This window comes from Mytilus californianus, unplaced genomic scaffold, assembly GCF_021869535.1.
Source record: "Mytilus californianus isolate M0D057914Y unplaced genomic scaffold, xbMytCali1.0.p SCAF_2, whole genome shotgun sequence".
NCBI lineage: Eukaryota > Metazoa > Mollusca > Bivalvia > Mytilida > Mytilidae > Mytilus > Mytilus californianus.
In genome coordinates, this window is record NW_026262668.1 from 10,649,874 (window position 1) to 10,671,055 (window position 21,182).

At 30.5% G+C, this 21,182-nt stretch overlaps 2 protein-coding genes across 11 annotated transcripts in view; one reads left to right on the top strand and one right to left on the bottom strand.

Annotated features, from left to right (window-relative positions):
- The window catches only part of LOC127727850 (phosphatidylinositol polyphosphate 5-phosphatase type IV-like), a 33,977-nt gene extending 17,932 nt beyond the window's left edge, over positions 1 to 16,045 (bottom strand). The window contains exons 1-2 of one of the 4 annotated variants that reach the window (XM_052234969.1): positions 15,916 to 16,045; positions 2,298 to 3,591 (exon numbers count right to left, since the gene is read on the bottom strand). In XM_052234969.1, coding sequence (XP_052090929.1) covers positions 2,298 to 3,538 — 1,241 coding nt within the window. In that variant the 5' untranslated portion in view covers positions 3,539 to 3,591; positions 15,916 to 16,045. The other 3 variants (XM_052234967.1, XM_052234968.1, XM_052234965.1) reach the window with 3 other exon arrangements.
- Positions 7,086 to 21,182, top strand: part of LOC127727867 (uncharacterized) — a 38,007-nt gene continuing 23,910 nt past the window's right edge. For 2 of the 7 annotated variants that reach the window (XR_007993873.1, XM_052235005.1), the window contains exons 1-3: positions 7,087 to 8,282; positions 15,529 to 15,546; positions 20,792 to 20,900. Coding sequence is in view for 6 of the 7 variants with exons in the window: in XM_052235005.1 (XP_052090965.1) it covers positions 7,348 to 8,282; positions 15,529 to 15,546; positions 20,792 to 20,900 (1,062 nt within the window). In the remaining variant the exon portion in view is untranslated. Of the gene's footprint in view, positions 8,283 to 15,528; positions 15,547 to 16,336; positions 16,355 to 20,791; positions 20,901 to 21,182 lie in introns of all 7 variants that reach the window. The other 5 variants (XM_052235006.1, XM_052235008.1, XM_052235009.1 and 2 more) reach the window with 5 other exon arrangements.

Sequence of the window (21,182 nt, forward strand, 5' to 3'; positions counted from 1 at the left end):
TCCATGAAATGAGGTCGAGGTCAAGTGAAAACTGTCTGACGGGCATGAGGACCTTGCAAAGTACGCACATACCAAATATAGTTATCCTATTACTTATAATAAGAGAGAATCTAACATTACAAAAAATCTTAACTTTTTTTTCAAGTAGTCACTGAACCATGAAAATGAGGTCAAGGCCATTGGACATGTGACTGACGGAAACTTCGTAACATGAGGCATCCATATACAAAGTATGAAGCATCCAGACCTTCCACCTTCTAAAATATAAAGCTTTTAAGAAGTTAGCTAACGCCGCCGCCGCCGCATCACTATCCCTATGTCGAGCTTTCTGCGACAAAAGTCGCAGGCTCGACAAAAACTAAAGGGAAGTTATCTTAATAGATATAAATCAGTCATCAAAGTTTAATGAAAACTGCTCTAAGCACTTTAAGGATATTGTCCAAAAACCTGAAAATCAGCCCTTTTTTATGAATGAAATCTTGTAACTCAGAAAAATAAAATCTAATATTTATAAAAATCAAAAGGGAGCTTACAACAATAGATATAAACAATTTACCAAAGTTTCATAAAAAATGCTGAAAGCATTTTTGAGTTATTGTCCGAAAACTGGAAAATCCCCCTTTTTGTAACGAATAAAACCCAATAAATCAGAAACGTAGAGTCTAAAATTTATAAAAATCAAAAGGGAGCTCATGTCGATAGCATTAAACAATTCACCAAAGTTTCTTGCAAATTGGTGAAATTGTTTTTGAGTTATTGTCCGAAAACTGGAAAATCCCCCCTTTTTTAATGAATAAAACTCTAAAATTCGGAAACGGTAAATCCGAAATTTATAAAAAAACGAAAGGGAGCTCACATCAATAGCTATAAACAATTCACCAAAGTTTCATGCATATTGGTAAAAGCGTTTTTGAGTTAATGTCCGACATGTTGACGACGGACTGACAGACGGACGTCAACTGTATACCATAATACGTCCCGTAAACTAATTAAATTGCTCCCATCTGAAGATTCATCCAAAATACTCATACATGTATCTTTAAAATATTTCAGATCAGTTCATTTTTATTGAACTCTCACCATCGTCACAAAAAAAAATTATTTTCATTACAAAATAATAATATCATCCCCAAAATTATCTAAATAAACTTTAATTTTTGCGCCTGTCCCAAGTCAGGAGCCTCTAGCCTTTGTCAGTCTTGTATTATTTTTAATTTGAGTTTCTTGTGTACAATTTGGAGTTTAGTATGGCGTTCATTATCACTGAACTAGTATATATATTTGTTTAGGGGCCAGCTGAAGGACGCCTCCGGGTGGGGGAATTTCTCGCTGCATTGAAGACCTGTTGGTGACCTTCTGCTGTTGTCTTTTCTATGGTCGGGTTGTTGTCTCTTTGACACATTCCCCATTTCCATTCTCAATTTTATTTAATCTAAAAAGCATTCAAGATATTCAAGTTTGTATCTTTCATACAAAAAAAACTTAAACTCAACATAGGCATTTTTTCCAACAAAAGACTAAATTTCCCCATAAAATAAATACAATGTACTTGAGGAATATCACTTCCATACATGTACAATATGTACATAACAACTCATCATAGATATTTAAAAAAACAGATTTTCAAATAAAATATATACATCTGTACTTGAATCATCACTACCATCTGACAGCTAAGCTGAAGTCTATTCAAATTTGAGGAAGGAATGAAGGAAGTAAAATGGGATTTACTCTACGTCCACTAAACATCAAGTGTTCTAAAATTTTGTGAATAAAACGTTAACATCATTAATGATTTCCACATTGAGACTGATACACTGAGTAGATGAATTAGAAGTATAAATGCCATTGCAGTTATATTTTGGACAAAAATGTATGTGGATATCCTAAAATATATCTGTGCAATGTCCTAAAACATTTGCTTAAAGCAGCTTTTAGTTAAAAATACCTCTATTCAATCTACAGTCAGACGTCTGTTATTGAAGTTATATTCCATTACTGTTATGAATCACAGTTTATGGCTAAAGTTCATAAAGACCCATGACCAACAAACCACTTCATAACATAATTCAGCACTCTTCCCTCAGGCCTTTTAGAATTCATGATTATGCAAAACATCGAAAATGACTTTCTTATAGATTGTGTTATGATGATGTGATGTTAATTTTTAGAAACAAGATTTTATTTAAAAATTTGATGTTTACCAGTATACCACATGTACATGTATATGGAATTTGTGGGAAGAACACTGCATATGTGTTGCCTTTATTTTACATTTGTACTTCAAAAAAACCTACCTTGCTCTTGCTTCTTTTATAGAAATAGGTGCAATGATAGCCGATGATGTAGATGAACGATTTGATATAGTGTCAAAGCTTGTCTTGTCTATTCTTTTAAAGGTAGTATCAGCTCTATACGCTGTCCGTAATGATCTAGATGATATATCACCAGGAAGCGGAGGTGGATGAGTCTTCGGTGAGACGGGAGGCAGTTTTCCAAATGTCATTGAATCTGCATCATTCTGTAACACGTGTTTGTAGTTTTCAGTGATTTGAGCAATGTCAACTTCTGATCCCATCTTACTATCTCTGCCTGGACTCATTTGAACATCGTTTTGATCTGAATATTTTAAGTCAGATTTAGAACCCTTTTTTGTGTCTTCTACAAAGACATCATCAGTAGACATTGTTTCAGCCATATTTTCCTGTTTTTTAGACTTAGAACTATTAGCTTCTTCCCCAGATGAATGTGTCTCTCTGTTACGCTTTTCACCTTTTGATAAAAATTTAGAATGGCTCCTCCCAGATTTAGGTGTCTCTGGAGGTTTTGGCACAAATGGACTATTTTTCAAAGATTCAAGAGATCCTGAACGTTGATTAGCAACTTTTAAAGCTCTAAATCGTCTCACAGTTGCATCAGATGGAGCTTTATTACTTATAAAATCTTCATCTCCTACTTTTTTATCTTTTTCATCACTATCTGAGTCTATGTCCATATAATTAGGGGGAGAGATATCTGATGCATCACTTAAGACCTTATAATTTCTTGATTTAGGTATAGGTGTGTCATCTAACAAATCACGTTTTACTGAAGAAGCACTAGTATTCAAATTAGTCTGATTATCTCCCTTTGGTGTAATAAGTAATGTTGAGCTATCTAGTTTATCTTTAACAGTTTTCTTTGTAGTATCAGTATTTAAATTTTGTGACAAATTGTCTTTTGTTTCATCATTTAAATTTGAAGGTTTATCTCCCTTTTTCAAATTAGAAATTTCAATATCTTTCTTATTTGCCTCTAATTTTAATTTATCTCCCTTTTTATCAAGATTGATATTTTCTGCTTGTACATTTTTATCAGGCAATATTTTACTAGTGTTTGATTGTAATGATGCTGCTGATCCAAATTCACTTCCAGATTCTGATATTCTTCTCTTTTCTGTAAGTTTTGCGATAGCACTTTTCTTTTTTATTTTCTTTGATTTTGTGGCTGGAGGTTTTGTTTCTATTTTGTCCTTTTCTATGACATCATGGCTTTCCATGGTACATTCTTTTTGCCATATCAACTTCTGGCAACATTTGTAACAAACATCATCTGAAATACAAATAATTTTGAATTAAAATGTCTGTGTATTCATAATAGTATGTTCAAATTTTAATCGACTTGAACATGCATGAAATATTTGCCACTGGACATCAAGCAAACATCAATTTATCTATCTATCAAATTTAAATGACTTCTGCTCAAAGGTCGAAGATTCGATATTTGTAACAAAAATTTCATAAACCTCGCCTAAGTACATCCTTCAATTTGTGTAAAAGTGAGATAAAAAAAATTACCTGAAAATCTCAATTTCACTGGCAACATGTATATATGACAAGTTTCCAATTCCAATTAATGTTCAACAACAGGATGAGGTGTCATAATTGTTGTTACAGGGTCATTAATGATCCTCAAAATTATTTTTTTCTAAAAGAATCAGTCAGTCAGCATTTCTATTTAAATGTCTTTCTCAAACAACCACAAGTTGCAATTCCTTTACCGTAGTTGCATGATTAAAATGTAATTTATGCAGATAGATGAAATCATTAGTAAAAACCTGTTTAAAATTTAATATCAGTTGTGTTTTGTCTAAAGTAACTTAGTTACTGATTTTCTGATTATAAAGTGAATGGACGCCATTAAAATTTACCACTTCTACAGTGTGAAGAAACCTCTGCAGTGTGAAGAAACCTCTACAGTGTGAAGAAACCTATGCAGTGTGAAGAAACTTCTACAGTGTGAAGAAACCTATGCAGTGTGAAGAAACCGCTACAGTGTGAAGAAACCTCTACAGTGTGAAGAAACCTCTACAGTGTAAAGAAACCTATGCAGTGTGAAGAAACCTCTACAGTGTGAAGAAACCTATGCAGTGTGAAGAAACCGCTACAGTGTGAAGAAACCTCTACAGTGTGAAGAAACATCTACAGTGTGAAGAAACCTCTGCAAGTAAATGTATGAGCACCTGCAAATACAAGAATTTTGTTCCAAGAAAGATAACTCAATCATCATTTTTTTTTTCTCCCAATACTGAAGACATACATTTGTACTCAATATCTGTCTCCATCCTTCTAATTTTTGGACATTTACAAATGTAGGTTTAGGAGGACTTTTCAGTTATGGTCCAAAGCTAAAGGGGTCTCTTCCTTTCTTTTTTTTAATTTCCTTTGCAAATCCTTCTCTAATCTTAAATTTTAGCACCCCATTATTCTTTATTTTTTTCACCCTTTTTTTCTAGATCCTGTAAACCACATCCAAACCTTCAGCTTAGCACAATACTCCTTCTATTGTGATCTAGAAGGTGTATTGTATACCGAGTTGTCAAACACTTTTTTCATGGTAACATTTTTAAAACGGTTTAAAGATTTCAATAATTAATAACTATTTTAAAAATGATATATGTACATTCTTTAATCTTTATTGTTATATTTATACTTATAGTACATTTATACCATTAATGTAGATTTTGATATTTTTTACGTTTGAATTGTTTCCCCTTGAACAGTTATTGAAATTAAGTTTGGAAATAATTTTTACCCTTAAAATTTATTATTTAGTGATTTCTGATATTCAAAAAAAATGTAAAAAAGAAAATAAAGGCAAAAATAAATAGATTTTGATTTTATACTAAAAAGTAATATTTGAAGCTGTCATGGGTTATAGATTATGGTGATTGCAAATGATAGAAGCATGGGTAGTTTGAGAAAGTTTGCTTTCATTTTTGTAACATGTGAAATGTAATTTTGGAAACAGAATTGTGAGGATTGAAACATTAAATTGCCTTAAATTTATATGATAATGAAGTTCTGAAAGAGGAAGAAAATATATATAAATTTTTCATGCGATTTTTTATAACAGATCTAGAATATACATTGATATAGATGAAAATTTATGTGACAAAGAATTATCACTGTGGATATTTATATACTGATGATTTAGTCACAATAAACTGATTTATAGACCTTAATTTACAGTCCCTGTGCCGTTACACTAATAAAAATTTGTAAGGGTTCCATGGAACCCTGTGTCTCGCCTGCGATTTCTGCTATGTAATAGTGTACATGTAATGTTGACTTAAAAAGTGAGTTCATTTATCATCAAAATACATAATTTAAAACAAAAAATTTATAAGGGGTTCCGTGGAACCCTGTGTCTCACCTCCATTTGCTGCTGCCAGTGTAAAAGTGTAATGTTGACTTAAAAAAAAGTGAGTCCATTTAAAATAAAAGAAGACCAAGCAATATAACGTTGTTTGAAAGGACACTTGTGTAGTTAAGATATATCCAATACAGCGAAGGAAGATCAAGTGGTTGAAATTCCAAAGGAACATAGAACAGACCTACATGTATGATGATCCAGGATTTCCTCCTTGGTAAGCATTGTGGAAGTATATGAATTGTCAATACCATATTCATTTGTAACAAGATTTACACACAAAATGGATGCTGTTTGGGGCTATATCTGTGGAGACAACATATTTGTCATGGAGGTAGGACAGGTGTTTTGCAACATTTGGGTCTTTAAAGATTGATGTAGCATGGGTACTCATAAACCATCCAGATGTTCAAAATTATACAAGTTCCAAGCCATTTTCATGATTATACTGATGCAAATTTAAGCGCTATTGTAATTAACCATTTTTAAATATTTCAGAAGATACGTCTCTTATTGACTTACTTGTATTGACAGGACAATTGTTACAGCAGTAATTATCAGTATGTGCATAAAGTGGAGTGTGGAATTTGTTTAACACATCCATGTTTACATTTCTACTTTCTTGACTTACTGTATATCAAATTCATGCATAATTTTAATATAACATAGATGGTGTGTTTTCATAACAACTTAAGTTGTTATGCGCATGTATGATTAATGAAGAAAACACGGTTAATCATTACTTCTTGATTATTATTTACCCTGAATAAACCATAGCAACTGTATAAATTCAGAATCAGCATCTGAGATATCTATTTGCCTTTATTAATTCTGAGTAATTTGAAAGAGAAAACAATCATTGACAGAGAGTTAAATAGAACTGATGATGACATAGGAAGGTTGCATTTATCTTACAAAACACGCTTATTTACCGGCGTGTGTATTTGTTTATATCAGCAGCCACCATCTTGGAATGCAATTCCCAGTGCGCAGCCTCCGTAATAAATGTAAGGTACTTGGAATCTCTGTTGCGTTTGCTGGTAAGGCAAATGTTCATTCTGTCAAGCGTTTGTTAGATTAGTGTCGTACTTAAATAAGTTTTCAAACAAATGAATTTACATTTGCATTTTAAGAAAAAATATTAAGCAAAAAGTGAAAATACTGTATTAATTTTACGTTTATATGATTTACCATGTTGATTTTTAATGTCGTAAATCATAACAAAACATTTACGATGCTGTTCTATTCACTCCCTCTTATTATTGTGTTAAGATAATTGCATTTTAAGTAATCTTTTGCACTTCTCATAAAAAGCAATTTTGTAAACAGGAAACGAAAAAATTATTCCATAACAAACTTTGTGTTTGAATTCTGGACTTGACGAATATTTTTTTAAATTAGGAAGATAAACAAAAAGTAACAGCCAAGAGGGATGGTCATGCCAACAATCATTGTTTGAAAATGGAGGAACGGGCACATGTGTCGGGAGACTGCAGCAGCTTTGTTAATTGAATATATGGAAAAACGGATGTTATTGATAAACTGCTTGTGATTTTACAAACATTTTGGTTTTACACTGGTAGTTAATGAAAGGAAATGTCATGACAAAATAGAAAACATATTTTTTAATTAAACTAAACTGTGAGTTGAGTAACCATGAACTCAGCAACAAGAGCAAAATCCCCTTCCAATCATGATCTCAATATATTTTTGGATCGACAGATACAAAATAAATTACTGGAAATTGATGATCAGTTGTGGTTGACTGATTATATGGTTGAATCAAAAGGAAACACTGAGTTAAAGGTGCCAAAAACTATAAAAGTGACAAGGAATGATGATGTTACTGGATGGTTTAGCAGTTCAAAGTGTGTTCTACGCAAGCTGGAAAAAGAAAAGCCAACTCAACAACCAATAACTTACTCATGGAGAGAACAAACACGATTAAAAAACTTGATTCAAAACAGTTTTGTGTTCAAACATTATCCTTACCACCAATCATATATTGAACAATATAGAGAAGAAAATTCTCAGTTGAGTGGAATTAAAACAGTAGCCCAAAAAGAATCCAATGAACCCAGGAAAATAGCAGTTCAAAATACTACAATAACAACAAGTGCACAAAACAATACGACTGCATCAGGAAATATATATTCTCAGAATTCTGGTCAGAATATATGCAGTCATTGCAATCAACCATATACTGTGTCAACATCACAGCCTCTTATTACTGCAGCCTTTAGTTACACACGTAGAGAAACTACCTCCCTCTCAAATGGTGCTTGTAAATGTACTCAATCTACTTCAAACCCCATCCCTCATTCATCAGGTTCTCATACCTGCACTAAACACAATCATCACCAACACAAAGATGTTGCTAGTTTAGCCTATAAGTATAAACTTTCCAAGGAAGCATTGATGCACAATATTGCATGGAGATCAGAATCTGAAAATTCAAGTGAGCATGAAAAAGACTCATTTAAAACACCTAGAGTAGCATCTGGAAAAAGATCAGCTGGAAAAGCACCTACTAAAGTTACTGTGCCCTCTTTACCAAATGGTCACAATAAAAATATTCAAACAGTTACTGTGTAAGTATAAATACATTGAATCTTGCTAGTCAAAAAACTGTTTCATCTTTGGTAGGACTGAAATATTTAGAAAAACATGTTTTACCAAGCCTTTACAAAAACTCTTGAACTTCATCATGCTTATAAACTGAACTGTTTAAAAAATCTTTTGCTTATTCTGGATCAGTTTTATGGAACAGACTACCATATGAAATGCGTAAAGTGCAAAACACTTTTTCTTTTAAACAAATTATAAAACGATACTTGAGGCAGTCCCAATATTCAGTCTTGAAATGATTGCAACTATTACTTTTTTAGAATGTATGATTTTGATTTGTATATAATACATGTATCTATTTACTACATGCAGTCTGTAACTGTTTTACATGTTCTAATGGTACATGTACATTGAGCTAGCTATCATGACTATACAATTGTCAATGATTGTGTTAATATGTTGTACATGTACATGTATGTTTGCTTTTTTTCTCTTATTGTTATTTTTTTACTTGTAGTGTATATGAGGGCCTCAGGGAAGATTTGTTATTGTAACTAACTGTGTTTACCCTCTTTAAATAAAGAATTTATTATTATTATTATTATATATAGCTACAGGCTCAAAAATAAGGGTTTTTTTCACAAAATTTCTATATATTTATAAGGGTTGTTTCCTCTAAATAACATGTATGAAGAAACATGTTCCTGGCCCTAGTACATTTTTACTGGCCTGTCAAGTGCAAACAGGCTTGATATTGATTGTGAAAGCTGACTTTAGCTATAGTTATATGTACATGTATATGCACATGTTACACCACACATGTTCTTTTTCAGTAAAATTTGTTTCGCAAAGTTACAATCATTGTGTAATATAAATACATGTAGCAAAACTTGTACACAATTGATTTACCTTAAAGTTACAGATACATATAATCTTTGTGATAAATGAGACGGGCTTCATATTACATTGAGTTTATAGATACAAATTGTATCATGCATAAGGCATATATACATTGTACATGTACACATGTACAAAAATGATGTATAATACATGTACATATTACATATTAAAAATGACATATTTGCCACTTTCACTTAATATTTGAATTTTCCATACATGTTATACATTTTTTACATACATATATGCATGTATTTGTAACTGTCTCAAAAGCCAGCCAAGGTAAAAATGTACATTGTAATATTGTATATGACTATGAGAAAATATGAATGAGTTTTTGAACAAGTATTGATTTAAAAACTGATCATTTGGTTATTGCCTTCAATGTTTTCATTATATCATTGAGCAGTTTAACATTTATTCTTCTGGAAGTATTCAGATAAAAACTGTTCATATAGATTTCGATCAGAACTATTTAACAATTGGTAAAAGAAATTTATTGGAAAAACTTTAGATTGACACTGCACACTGAAAATCTATAATTTGAATTTTGAAAGCCTATACAATTTTTGTTTTCACCTTTAAAGATTCTCAAATTTCTTAAATAGCATGTATAATAAAAGAAAGGTAAACATGGTAAAGAAAATTGACAAGTTTATCCATTTAAAAAGTAAAATTTGATGTGGATATCTGATAAAAAGCAAGAACACCCTCTGTCAGATGTCATTGTTACCAATTACAGAATAACTTTTCTTTCTTTTTCAAATTGGTTAATTTCATGCCCCTGAAAAATCTTACTAGACATTTACATAGATTAAAAGTTCTTTATCTAAAAAATTCTTGTACATTTATATCTTTATATTTAAAACATAAACATATGCATAAGTTTCAGACACTTAATTTGCCTATTATCAAAGTTCCTAGCATGATTTTACTCCATGTAATGTCAAAGGGAATACCAAGATAAATGAATAAATCAGAGCAATTACAAAATGTATAAATATGTCATGTATACAGGCCATTCATTAGGAGGCGGTACCCGGTACTTTTACCCTCCTAAGCTATTGACAAGTACCTCCTAAATGTAGGAATTTTTATATAAAGTATTCATGGAATAAAATGAAAAGTACCACCTACAAATGGGGAAAGTACCAGTCAACATGAAAGATAATGAAACCCCTGTGTATAAGAGTTTTCTGAGAGAAAAAAAACTTGGCAGTGACTATTCTATTTTTACCAAAATATAGATACAGGTGATTTATTAACAATTAACTTGATTAATATTTTTTAAATATCTTGCTCAATGTATTTTATTTCAAACTTCCTTAAAAGAATGGAACATTTGTTGTTTTTTTCTTTGCAAAGATGTAGTCATTTTACATTGCATAATTGTTTAATGAATAATGAAATGAAAATGTGCCCACTTCATACAAATTGAATATTCAGGAAAATAAATGAAAAAGATCATTGAATAAAGCATGAGTTGTATTTAATCCAATTTTTTTTCCATACATACAATGTACATATATACGTTCTTAATCATACATTGTAATAAAGCATTATGTTCAGTAATGACAAGCCTTTAAATAATTTTCACCTTGATCTATTTTTGATTTGACAGTAAGAGTCCATTTCTCATCTATTTAATCAAATTCCCACACAAAAGAATCTTTAAGCAAATAAGAAGATTAAAAGCTTACTTCAGAATGCTTACAGTTGTGTGAAAATAAGAGTAGTTGAAAACTTTATGTGACATTCAAAGTGCACTTAGAAAAACCCTTTACATTTACAGGTAACACCAGGGAGAAACCTTTGAATTGATAAATATATATATTTATTCAAAGAGACTCTTCAGGTGCAAATAATATTTTGATAAATATATTATATTTAAAAAACTAGTGATATAAACATGATAAAATTTATAAATCACATATATATAATTACATACATTGGTGTATCTAGAACTCAAATAGAGCAAACAAAATCAAAAGTCTTAACTCTTTATATATATATACTTATCAACATTAACACATAAATGAACATTTGTAAGTCATGACAGCTTGTATTAAAATCACTAGCGTTGACTATATATGTATATATAGCTAGTGTGCCATGCATGTATTTGTTCATACAGAATATATAACTACTAGTAAATTTAAAGTACAAGTACATGTATATTCAGAGGTTCTCTCCGAGCACTCTGGCTTCCTCCACGAATAAGAATGAATAAAAAATTTCCACCACGAAATAGCACAATAGTGCTGAAAGCAGAAATTGAACATCTATCAATCAAGACATGTATATACATGTATAGTTAGAACATGCTCTTTTCCTTCATGTATAATGTTTGTTGCAGATATGGGATTTGTAAATTTAATGCCTTGGAGATTGTTGTAAAAATGCATCAGACAATTTTTTCCTTTATAATAATTGTAAGGATAGTTGTCTTCAGAAACCATTATCTAAAATATCTTGGGTAGTTTTTCTTCAGCATGTTAAAGTAAAGTGAATCCCTTCAGGTGACTGGGTAATATTTGAATTATCATTGATCATACAAATTATATTGTGTTTTACAGCTCACTACATTGTATCAATCAGTTAACAGAACTTTTAACATGTTTAAAAGTCAGGTTCTATTCTGTGCAACAAAGATTTTTTTCTGTGTTCAATTTGAGGTTTAATTTATATTATTAACAAAAGTATATAATATATATCACAGTAAAGCATCATCAGAAATGGGTTATTTTGGAGAGTTTAATTTGGATCATCACTTTCATCAAGAACACATAGAACATGATAAATTTCGTGAAGTGGAATTATAACTATGAATTATGTATACTAGCTATATAGTCTGAATACCTTTTTGAGAAACCTCAAGTAGTCATAGTCAGAGGTAAATGTGTAGTAGTCTTTCCTGCTCCCATTTCAAACATCTGATTACATACATGTAACTCTTTATTTCCTCACGTTAACATGGTTAAGCAGGGATATTTAAAAAATTCTTGAAATAATCTCAAACAGACATGACAGAAATATTCATTGATGCTAAATTCAATATAATTTTTACCAACAATTACTTTGAATTAAAATCAATTATCAATACAAGATTATAGCCATTAAATTTTATGTTTCTTCTATTGTAGGCATACAATCATTTATATTGTTAACGATTGTAAATTTGTAATTATCAACATGATCAAGGGTCTAGACTCTACTGATGGACTTGTTACTTTGCAGGTGAATTAAATTGAAAAGAAAGCACTCTGGGTCGATCTACTTATATTATAAAATGAATTTTATACTTATGTAAACTGACACCTTTTTTTCAAAATGACAATCTCTGTAGGAAGTTTTTAGTCCTGGTGTAATACATGCAGTTTCAAAAGTAGGGAGTCATGGAATTATCAAGGAATTAACTTCATATTTTGGCAGAGTCAGAGTGCACGCTATGTTCTTTTTCAAATTTTTCAAATAGCACCATGGGACTTAAAAAAGGATGGTTTTCCTAAAATCATAGCACCACATTTCCAATATATTCTTTCACAAAATATATTCAGAAAGCATCATGTACCATTGAGCAATAAGAACCTGAGGGGAAAACTGGGCTGCACCAAATGCAAATTAGCTCTTCCTTCGTTGAAATTGTAAGGTGGGTGGTAGAGGAAAAGCAGATACCAGTTTTATCAACTAGTACTCTTCATACAATTTTCAATCTGGAACCTTCAAACTTTTTTATCATATTTGTGGCAATACACACCTACACTTTACAAATGTTTTATGTGCAGGTTAAGTGAATTTTTCAAAAATTTCCAGATGATGAAATGTAAGCAATTTTTAGCAGCATTTTTTATGGAGAGTACACATACATGATATATTTTGAATTTCAATAACTCTTCCTACAATTTTCATCCTAGAGGCTTTTAGCTCTCTAGAATATTTTTGAACACACAAGATAATCATTTTTGCAGATTTTCCAAAGGGTAAATTTAAAACCTAGACAGTTTCAATTTTAAGAGCAACTACATGTATGATGGACAGGAACCATTTTCTTGACCATTATTTCTGTGTTGGCTAATTATAATATCTCCTGCCCAAAGACCATACATTTGGACTTTTTCCTTAGTTTTGCTAAATTTTATAAATCAGTAAACATGGTTACATTGGTACAATGTAAATACCAACTCATAAGCATTCAATATATATGCATTTGTATAGTAGTACAAACCAGTAAATATTTAACTTGACCATTTGATTCTTTGACCCATTTTTCTTCTTTTTGTTAAAGAGAGTCTTACAACATTTACATGTTAAAATTGTTAAAGTTAATAACAATTTTGAAGGAAACCTTCAGGTTGTTAGATATTAATAATCATTTAGAATTTCAATCCGTTTAACGTGTTGCAGGGGGACATAGAAATACTGGCATCCGTTCATCTGTCTCTCCGATCTTGTTAGCGCTCTCACGTGTACAATTCTTACTAGATTTTTTAAAAATTTATATCATAGGTGTATATCAGCATTGTCTCGGACAAATTCGAAAATCAGTGTTAATGAGCAAATTTAAAAGAGTTATGCCCTTTGAAAATATTAATTTAATGGAAAATTGCATTGTTATCACTTTCATGTGTTCAATTCTTGCCAGATGTTTATGAAACTAAATATATCATAGGTTATTAATATCAGCAATGTTTTGGACAAGTTCAAAAATCAGTGCCGATCAATTATTTTTAAAAGTGTTATGACCCTTGGAAATATTAATGGTATGAAAAATTGCATTGTACATTTAAGTGCTCTCATGTGTACAATTTTTGCGAGATTTTCAAACTAATTTACATGTATATCAAAGGTTTATATCAGCAATGTCTTGGACAATTTGGAAGTCAGTGGCAATCAAATATTTTTAAAAGAGTTATGCCCCTTGGAAATATTAATTATAACGGAAACTGCATTGCATTTGCTCTCAATTAAGCCATCATTTCTCTAAGATATAAAAATTTTAAAGAACAATAAAAAAAAGGTTTTTTCGTTTTGCCCTTGGACTGATAAAATATGTGCAACACGGGGGACATTGAAACTCTGTTCTTTTAAATGTTCTATTATATTTGTTAGGGTCAAATCTACATGTATATGTAGCCTCAAATCTGTGCCTCAAAACTACATGTACATGTTGTATTTACAAATCTACATGTCCTATTTCTTCTCAAAGTCATGCACTGTCCTGGATTGCATCACAAATACCAGCAATTGAATTTTTGTGAAATAATCTAAATCAATTTAATGGCAGACTAAAATACCATTTAAATGCTTCTGTTTAATATTGTTTGAGCGCAAACATTATACTTTGATCTTAAAAAGATACCAGCGACGTGTATAAATGTACAATATTTAAAGCCTCCTGAAACTCTACCAATGGTGTTGATTCATGTATGCTATCTCAGATCAAATCGGTATTTAATTTACCAAAGAGATTTCAGTTTATTTGAATTGTCACAGAGATAACCTGATTTCAAACGTTCTCAAAAGGTCATACATGTCAAGCACTTTACATTAAATCTGTTGTGTAAAAAAGTTGTTTTTCTGGATAATTGATACAAGTCCATGATCGATCATTTCAGTACCAGTCTGACGTGACAAGGTGTTCGATTTCGATAGTTTGGATACTTTGTCAACATTTCTATTTACTTGTGAAATTGAATTATTAAGACTGTATTCAGTTCATTATATAAATGTATATGAAATTGATAAGAAATTTAGTGTAAACATTATTTAAAAATTACCTTTAATCCTCTTCAAGCATGTGTATTTACATGAAAATTACAATTTTTATATTAAATGGTAAATCAATAGGTTTATTGAAATTTGATGAATTAAAAATGATATGTAAATAAAATATTATTTTTATATAGATTTGGTAACATTCCCTTTGAATAGGTTAAGCTTCTTTTCTCTGAATATTACTTTATTTTTTTATTTAGATCCTGGTGTCCTGTTTATTTGGCAAATGGAACTGAAATTATTTATTGAATAATTAAAGTTTATGATTTTTAGAATAGCACTAAATGGAAAAATTAATACAGACATGACAGATATATCCAGTAAAAATACATTTTGTATTGTAAGATCTTTTATATTATTGTAGTGGCAGTCAGAACACAAAAATGAGAACAACAAACATGTCTATTTCTGGGCATTATATATATAAGTATCCTTAAACTGTAGCTTCAAATGACATTTTCCCTATTATTAATGCCATAGATTGAGATTAAATTAAGGATGGCTCACATTGAGCATGCTTAGTGCATGTATGCTGCTAAATCAAAATTATGACTATGTACCGACCATGTTTAATCTGATGGTCATTTTTTCCTGCAGCTCTTGGCGACTTCCACGGTAAGATATAATTGGCGAAGGAAGAAACTCTTAACTTATTCTTACATCTAATGTTCTACTATATAGCTTGTAGTATATAAACCACAGCATGTTTCTCAGCTTTTTCTCTCACAAATGTGTATACAAGATTCATGGGATTTATATAGCATTGTATAGATGGTGGTAGTGTCCCATGATTGTTGAGTTTTTGTGTATTGAGCAGTACATTGAGTAATGGGTATTTAATTCATACAGTTTTATTTGTAGAGGTCAAGGTTCATATGTTATAATGAATTATAATCATTTAAGTTGGCATATATATATATATCTTATTTTAAATCTGGGCCATAATGAATTGAATAGTGAGCCTAAAATTATGCAAGCTGTTACCTGTAGGTCTTGTGATGTAATCTCTTCCTGTTGGATTGTTATTTTTTTCCACCTTTTTTGTTCTTTAATTATGACTTCAAATTTTCTCACCTTTCTCCAGTTTTGTTGTTGTGATGGCATAAAGATAGGCATGCATGTGCTGCACAGTGCATGTAAGATGCCTGCTATCATTTAAATGAAAAGACTTCCAAGGTAATGTCAGCATATTATATGTCATGAGATAGAATATTTCTCCTCTATTAGGAGCAGATAAATTTCATGTAATGAAACCTTTTGAAAGGCTCATGTTTGACAGAGTTGTACTGTTTGTCAGGCAAGTCATACAGCAATGAAAGAAAAATAGCTTTCTTTTAATATTTTTGGAAATTTTATATTTGGTTATTTTTAGTGTTTGAATTTTTAATGTCTGATTTATGTTTAGAATGAATCTACAAAAGAGGTATAGTTTGTTTAGATGTATGTTCAGTAGTTTGTGACTGTTTTGTAGTGAACATTGTTTGTCAGCAGGGCTAACACAAAGTTAATACTATTGACAATAATAACTCAATCAGATCAGACTAATAACCAATAGAATTGAATATAATTATTTGCAATACAATTTAGTTTCATTGTCTATAGGTCTTTTAAATGTTTCTTAGTCTAGCTCAAATACTTTCACAATATTTTATAGCATTTAAACTATTAAAATGTTCCATAAAATTCAAAAAATTGTTCATAATGTACCTCACCAAATCTTTCATGGTGTAGTTCACAGATTCTTTCATAGTGTAGTTCATAAAATCTTCCATGGTTTAACTTTCAATCAGTTTCATAGTGTAGCTCACAAAATGTTTCATGGTGAAACTAACAAAATCTTTCATGGTGTAATTAAAAAAATGTTTCATGGTGAAATTCATAAAATGTTTCATGGTGTAACTCAGATAGTTTAAGGCATATCTCATTGAATGTTTCATGGCGTTACTGATAAAACGTTTCATAGTGTAACTCATTAAATATTTCATGGTTAAACTCATTAACTGTTTCATGGCGTAACTCATAAAATGTTTCATGGTGTAACTCACATAGTTTCATGGTGTATCTCATTAAATGTTTCATGGTGTAACTCATTGAATGTTTCATGGTGTAACTCAGTCTCATTAAACGTTTCATGGTGTAACTCATTAAATGTTTCATGGTGAAACTTGTAAAATGTTTCATGGTGAAACTCATTAAACATTTCATGGTGTAACTCATTAACTGTTTCATGATGTAACTCATTAAACGTTTCATGGTGTAACTCATTAACTGCTTCATGGTGTAACTCATTAACTGTTTCATCGTGTAACTCATTAAATGTTTAATGGTGTAACTCATAACTGTTTCATGGTGTAACTCATTAAATGTTTCATAGTGTAACTCACATAGTTTCATGGTGTAACTCATAAAATGTTTCATGATGTAACTCATTAAACATTTCATGGTGTAACTCATTAAATGTTTCATGGTGTAACTCATAACTGTTTCATTGTGTAACTCATTAAATGTTTCATTGTGTAACTCATTAAATGTTTCATTGTGTAACTCACATAGTTTCATGGTGTAACTCATAAAATGTTTCATTGTGTAACTCATAAAATGTTTCATGGTGTAACTCATTAAAAGTTTCATGGTATAACTCACATAGGTTCATGGTGTAACTCATTAAACATTTGATGGTGTAACTCATTAATTGTTTCATGGTGTAAATCATTAACTGTTTCATGTTGTAACTCATTAAATGTTTAATGGTGTAACTCATAACTGTTTCATGGTGTAAGTCATTAAATGTTTCATGGTATAACTCACATAGTTTCATGGTGTAACTCATTAAACATTTCATGGTGTAACTCATTAAATGTTTTATGGTGTAACTCATAACTGTTTCATGGTGTAATTTATAAAAATGTTTCATGGTGTAACTCACATAGTTTCATGGTGTAACTCATAAAATATTTCATGGTGTAACTCATTAAAAGTTCCATGGTGTAACTCATTAAACGTTTAATGGTGTGACTCATTAACTGTTTCATGATGTAACTCATTAAATGTTTCATGGTGTAACTCATTAACTGTTCCATGGTGTATCTCATAAAATGTTTCATTGAGTAACTCATTAAATTTTTCATGGTGTTACTCATTAAATGTTTCATGGAGTAACTCATAAAATGTTTCTCCAACACTCAGGTGCCCCAGAAAGGATAGCAACTGTTCTTGTGCCACATGTGGCACCTATCGTATTGCTTACAAATACTTAAAAGAGTTTAAATATATTAAAGATTTCAAGCACCACAAACAAAATCAATGCACACATGCTGTTTTGTAATTACATGCTGAATTTCATTTTTGAATTTGGTTACTTAGTTTGACATAATTCCATCAAAGTTGTTATCTTTGCTAATAACCTAGATTTGCTTTAATATCAGAAATTAATGTTAACCAGACAAAAGTAGGTGATTTTGATACCATTTTGATTGCTCACTGGTTTAAGTGCATATAAGTTCATCTATGGAATACAAAATATTATGCAATCAATAATTTTTATAAGTAACAACAAGAGTTAATTAATTCAGTAATAATATATTTCCTGATTTCATTTGATGAATATCATTTTTTCTTGGATAAATAAACCTCATTTGCTCTTAATTAAAGGTCATAAATTATTTGATCAAAAGATTTTTTTCCATGCTTAAAATTTACCTTCATGATGTTTCCTTTGATATGACTGGTTGCTATGCATTGTACAGTAATATCCAATGCTTGTTAAGGTTAATATAACATTTTATCAGAGAATGCACAGTCATTCGAATTTCTATCCATAAATGATTAAAAAAAACATCTTATCTTATATTGTTTAGTATTATGAGGGCCCCTATACTACACAAGTACAAAAATGTCTGTACAATGTTTTTTTTTTATGCCTCGCCAAGTGGTGCTTGTATTAAAGTTTACCCTTGTCTGTCTGTACGTCCGTATGTCCTAAAATTGCTTTCCATTTTTTAATTATTAATGGATAGAAATTCAAGTGGCTGTAGAGAATGTAACTATAATCTGGAGACATACAATAAATTTAAAATGGTCCTTAAGACGCCACGCTTGCTGGCGAAACATGTCGACCAATAAAACGACTTATGCGGTAAAATTTGAGTGTTGTTGTCTTTCGTGTCGACATAATAAATTTAAATGTAGAATCAGCATATCTTCTAAGAAGCTATGTACATCTAAATGATAAAGTTCATGCAAGTTTAATTATTTGGTCCTCTTTATTTTTTGCACCAAAGTTGATTGATTTTAAGAACAAATTTCAAATACCCAGGTACTGCACTTTTAAGATGATATTAAATTTGAACTATATGCACTTATAGAGACCAAATCAATATTATTTTATCGGTAAACGCTGCAAATAAAAATTTCCTCATTTTCTACATTAAGGTGGGACTTGAATCAATTTTGTTAATGTTTAGTATGAAACATTATATATCTTTTTTAAGAAAATATATTTCCATAAATGATAATGTCACTACATTACAATATAACTGATTATTTTCAGGCTTGAAAGTACAATAATGTTTGCAATTAAACATGGGTTACTTCCTTTGTAAAACAAGAATGCAATCTTAAAACAATTTTCTCCATATTTAATTAAACATAGATTTTCACAAGATCTCTATTCACGACCTTCCAGAATCAATTATTTACGTAAATGTTCATGAATAAAATATTTCTCACTGATAAAATCACCAATTACATTGATTCTAAATAGCGATAAAAAAATATCTTCCGATTTTGTGTAAAGTATTTCTTGACCCTTGCTTTTTTTTTGTTTCGTAGATAAAAATCTCGGTGAGGTTGGTGATGATTTAAAATCAATTTCAGTGATGCAGTTACTGTCCTTCAAAATAAAGAAATTTTTATTTTAATTGTAAATAATAAAAGTTATGAAAGAAATATTATCCTTATATCAAAAGTTTGACGTCATTCATAGTTGATTCAATTATTCAGGATTAATAGCCATGGATTGTAGGCTATATAAATTGCACAAACAAATCTATAGAATTTTCCTATTTATGGAAGTTTCAAGAACTGAAAGAAACTGACAAAAAGATGAAAAGATAATTTTTGTAACCATACTTTTCTTTTTGATACCATGTTTGAAATATTTTTTGGACCAATCTGATAGGAATCTCGTTGTAACTTCACATTTGAAGTTTTATGACAAAAAGTGATAATTTTAGCAATTTCAGGTGATTTTTGAAAACATATTTTCAAATATATATGAAAGCTAAAAATGTTTTAAAAACTTGACGAACTTGCTTCTTACTCATTATACAAAATGTTATATGAAAATAACTTCTCACCAAGCTATTCAAGAATAGCATCCCTTTCTATTACAATTTAACAAAGTAGTTTTCTTGCAGGAAAAAGTAGTTAGCTTTACAAAATGTCCTATTTTCTATGAATTTATTTCCTGGAATGATGGCATGGTGACATTTGAAACAATGACTTAATGCCAAAAGATTAAGGCATATGCTGTTACTTTAAACCAGGTTATTTTTACAGATGCCTTTTCACGTTATGCCATTTTCAGTTATTTTTGTTTGTTTTGCATTCCTATTAGAGAAGATCTGTGTTTGACAAATTCACAACACTTTATATTCACATTGTTTTTCTACTCAAGAAAATATATTGCTCACAGATATAAGTTTGTTTAAAGTATATTATGCTAAAGCTAACAGTACTTAAAAAATCTATATTTATATAAGATGAATCGCCAACTCCTGATTCATGTATAATGCCTATATATTCTCCAGAAAACCTAAATGCAATATTTAAAAAAAAACTATCTTCTTTATTTTTTCAGCCAACAGGTTTCTCAGGGAAAGCCTAGTGGTGATGGTCTTTCTGTAGCTACAACTCAACAGAATTTACGTGCCTTAGATGCTTTAAGTTGTGTTGCAGCAGAGAAACAGGTCAGTCAAATACTGGTTTCCTGTTGATTATTAAGTATGAAGACTGGTTTTTGGGTGATCTGTTATGTTGTGGTTAAACATGTGATCAGCTTTGTATGTAAGGACTGGCAATGTTGATATTATTTTATGTGTTATACATCAGCTATAATTTTGAGCTTTATTTGCTAGAAGTTTGCAATTTGCAAGTGATATATACATGTATATGCTTTTCTGGTTTTTTTTTTCATATTTTACATCCTAAGGGTTGGTTTGAGCTACTGCTTTTATTTGATGTCCATCATT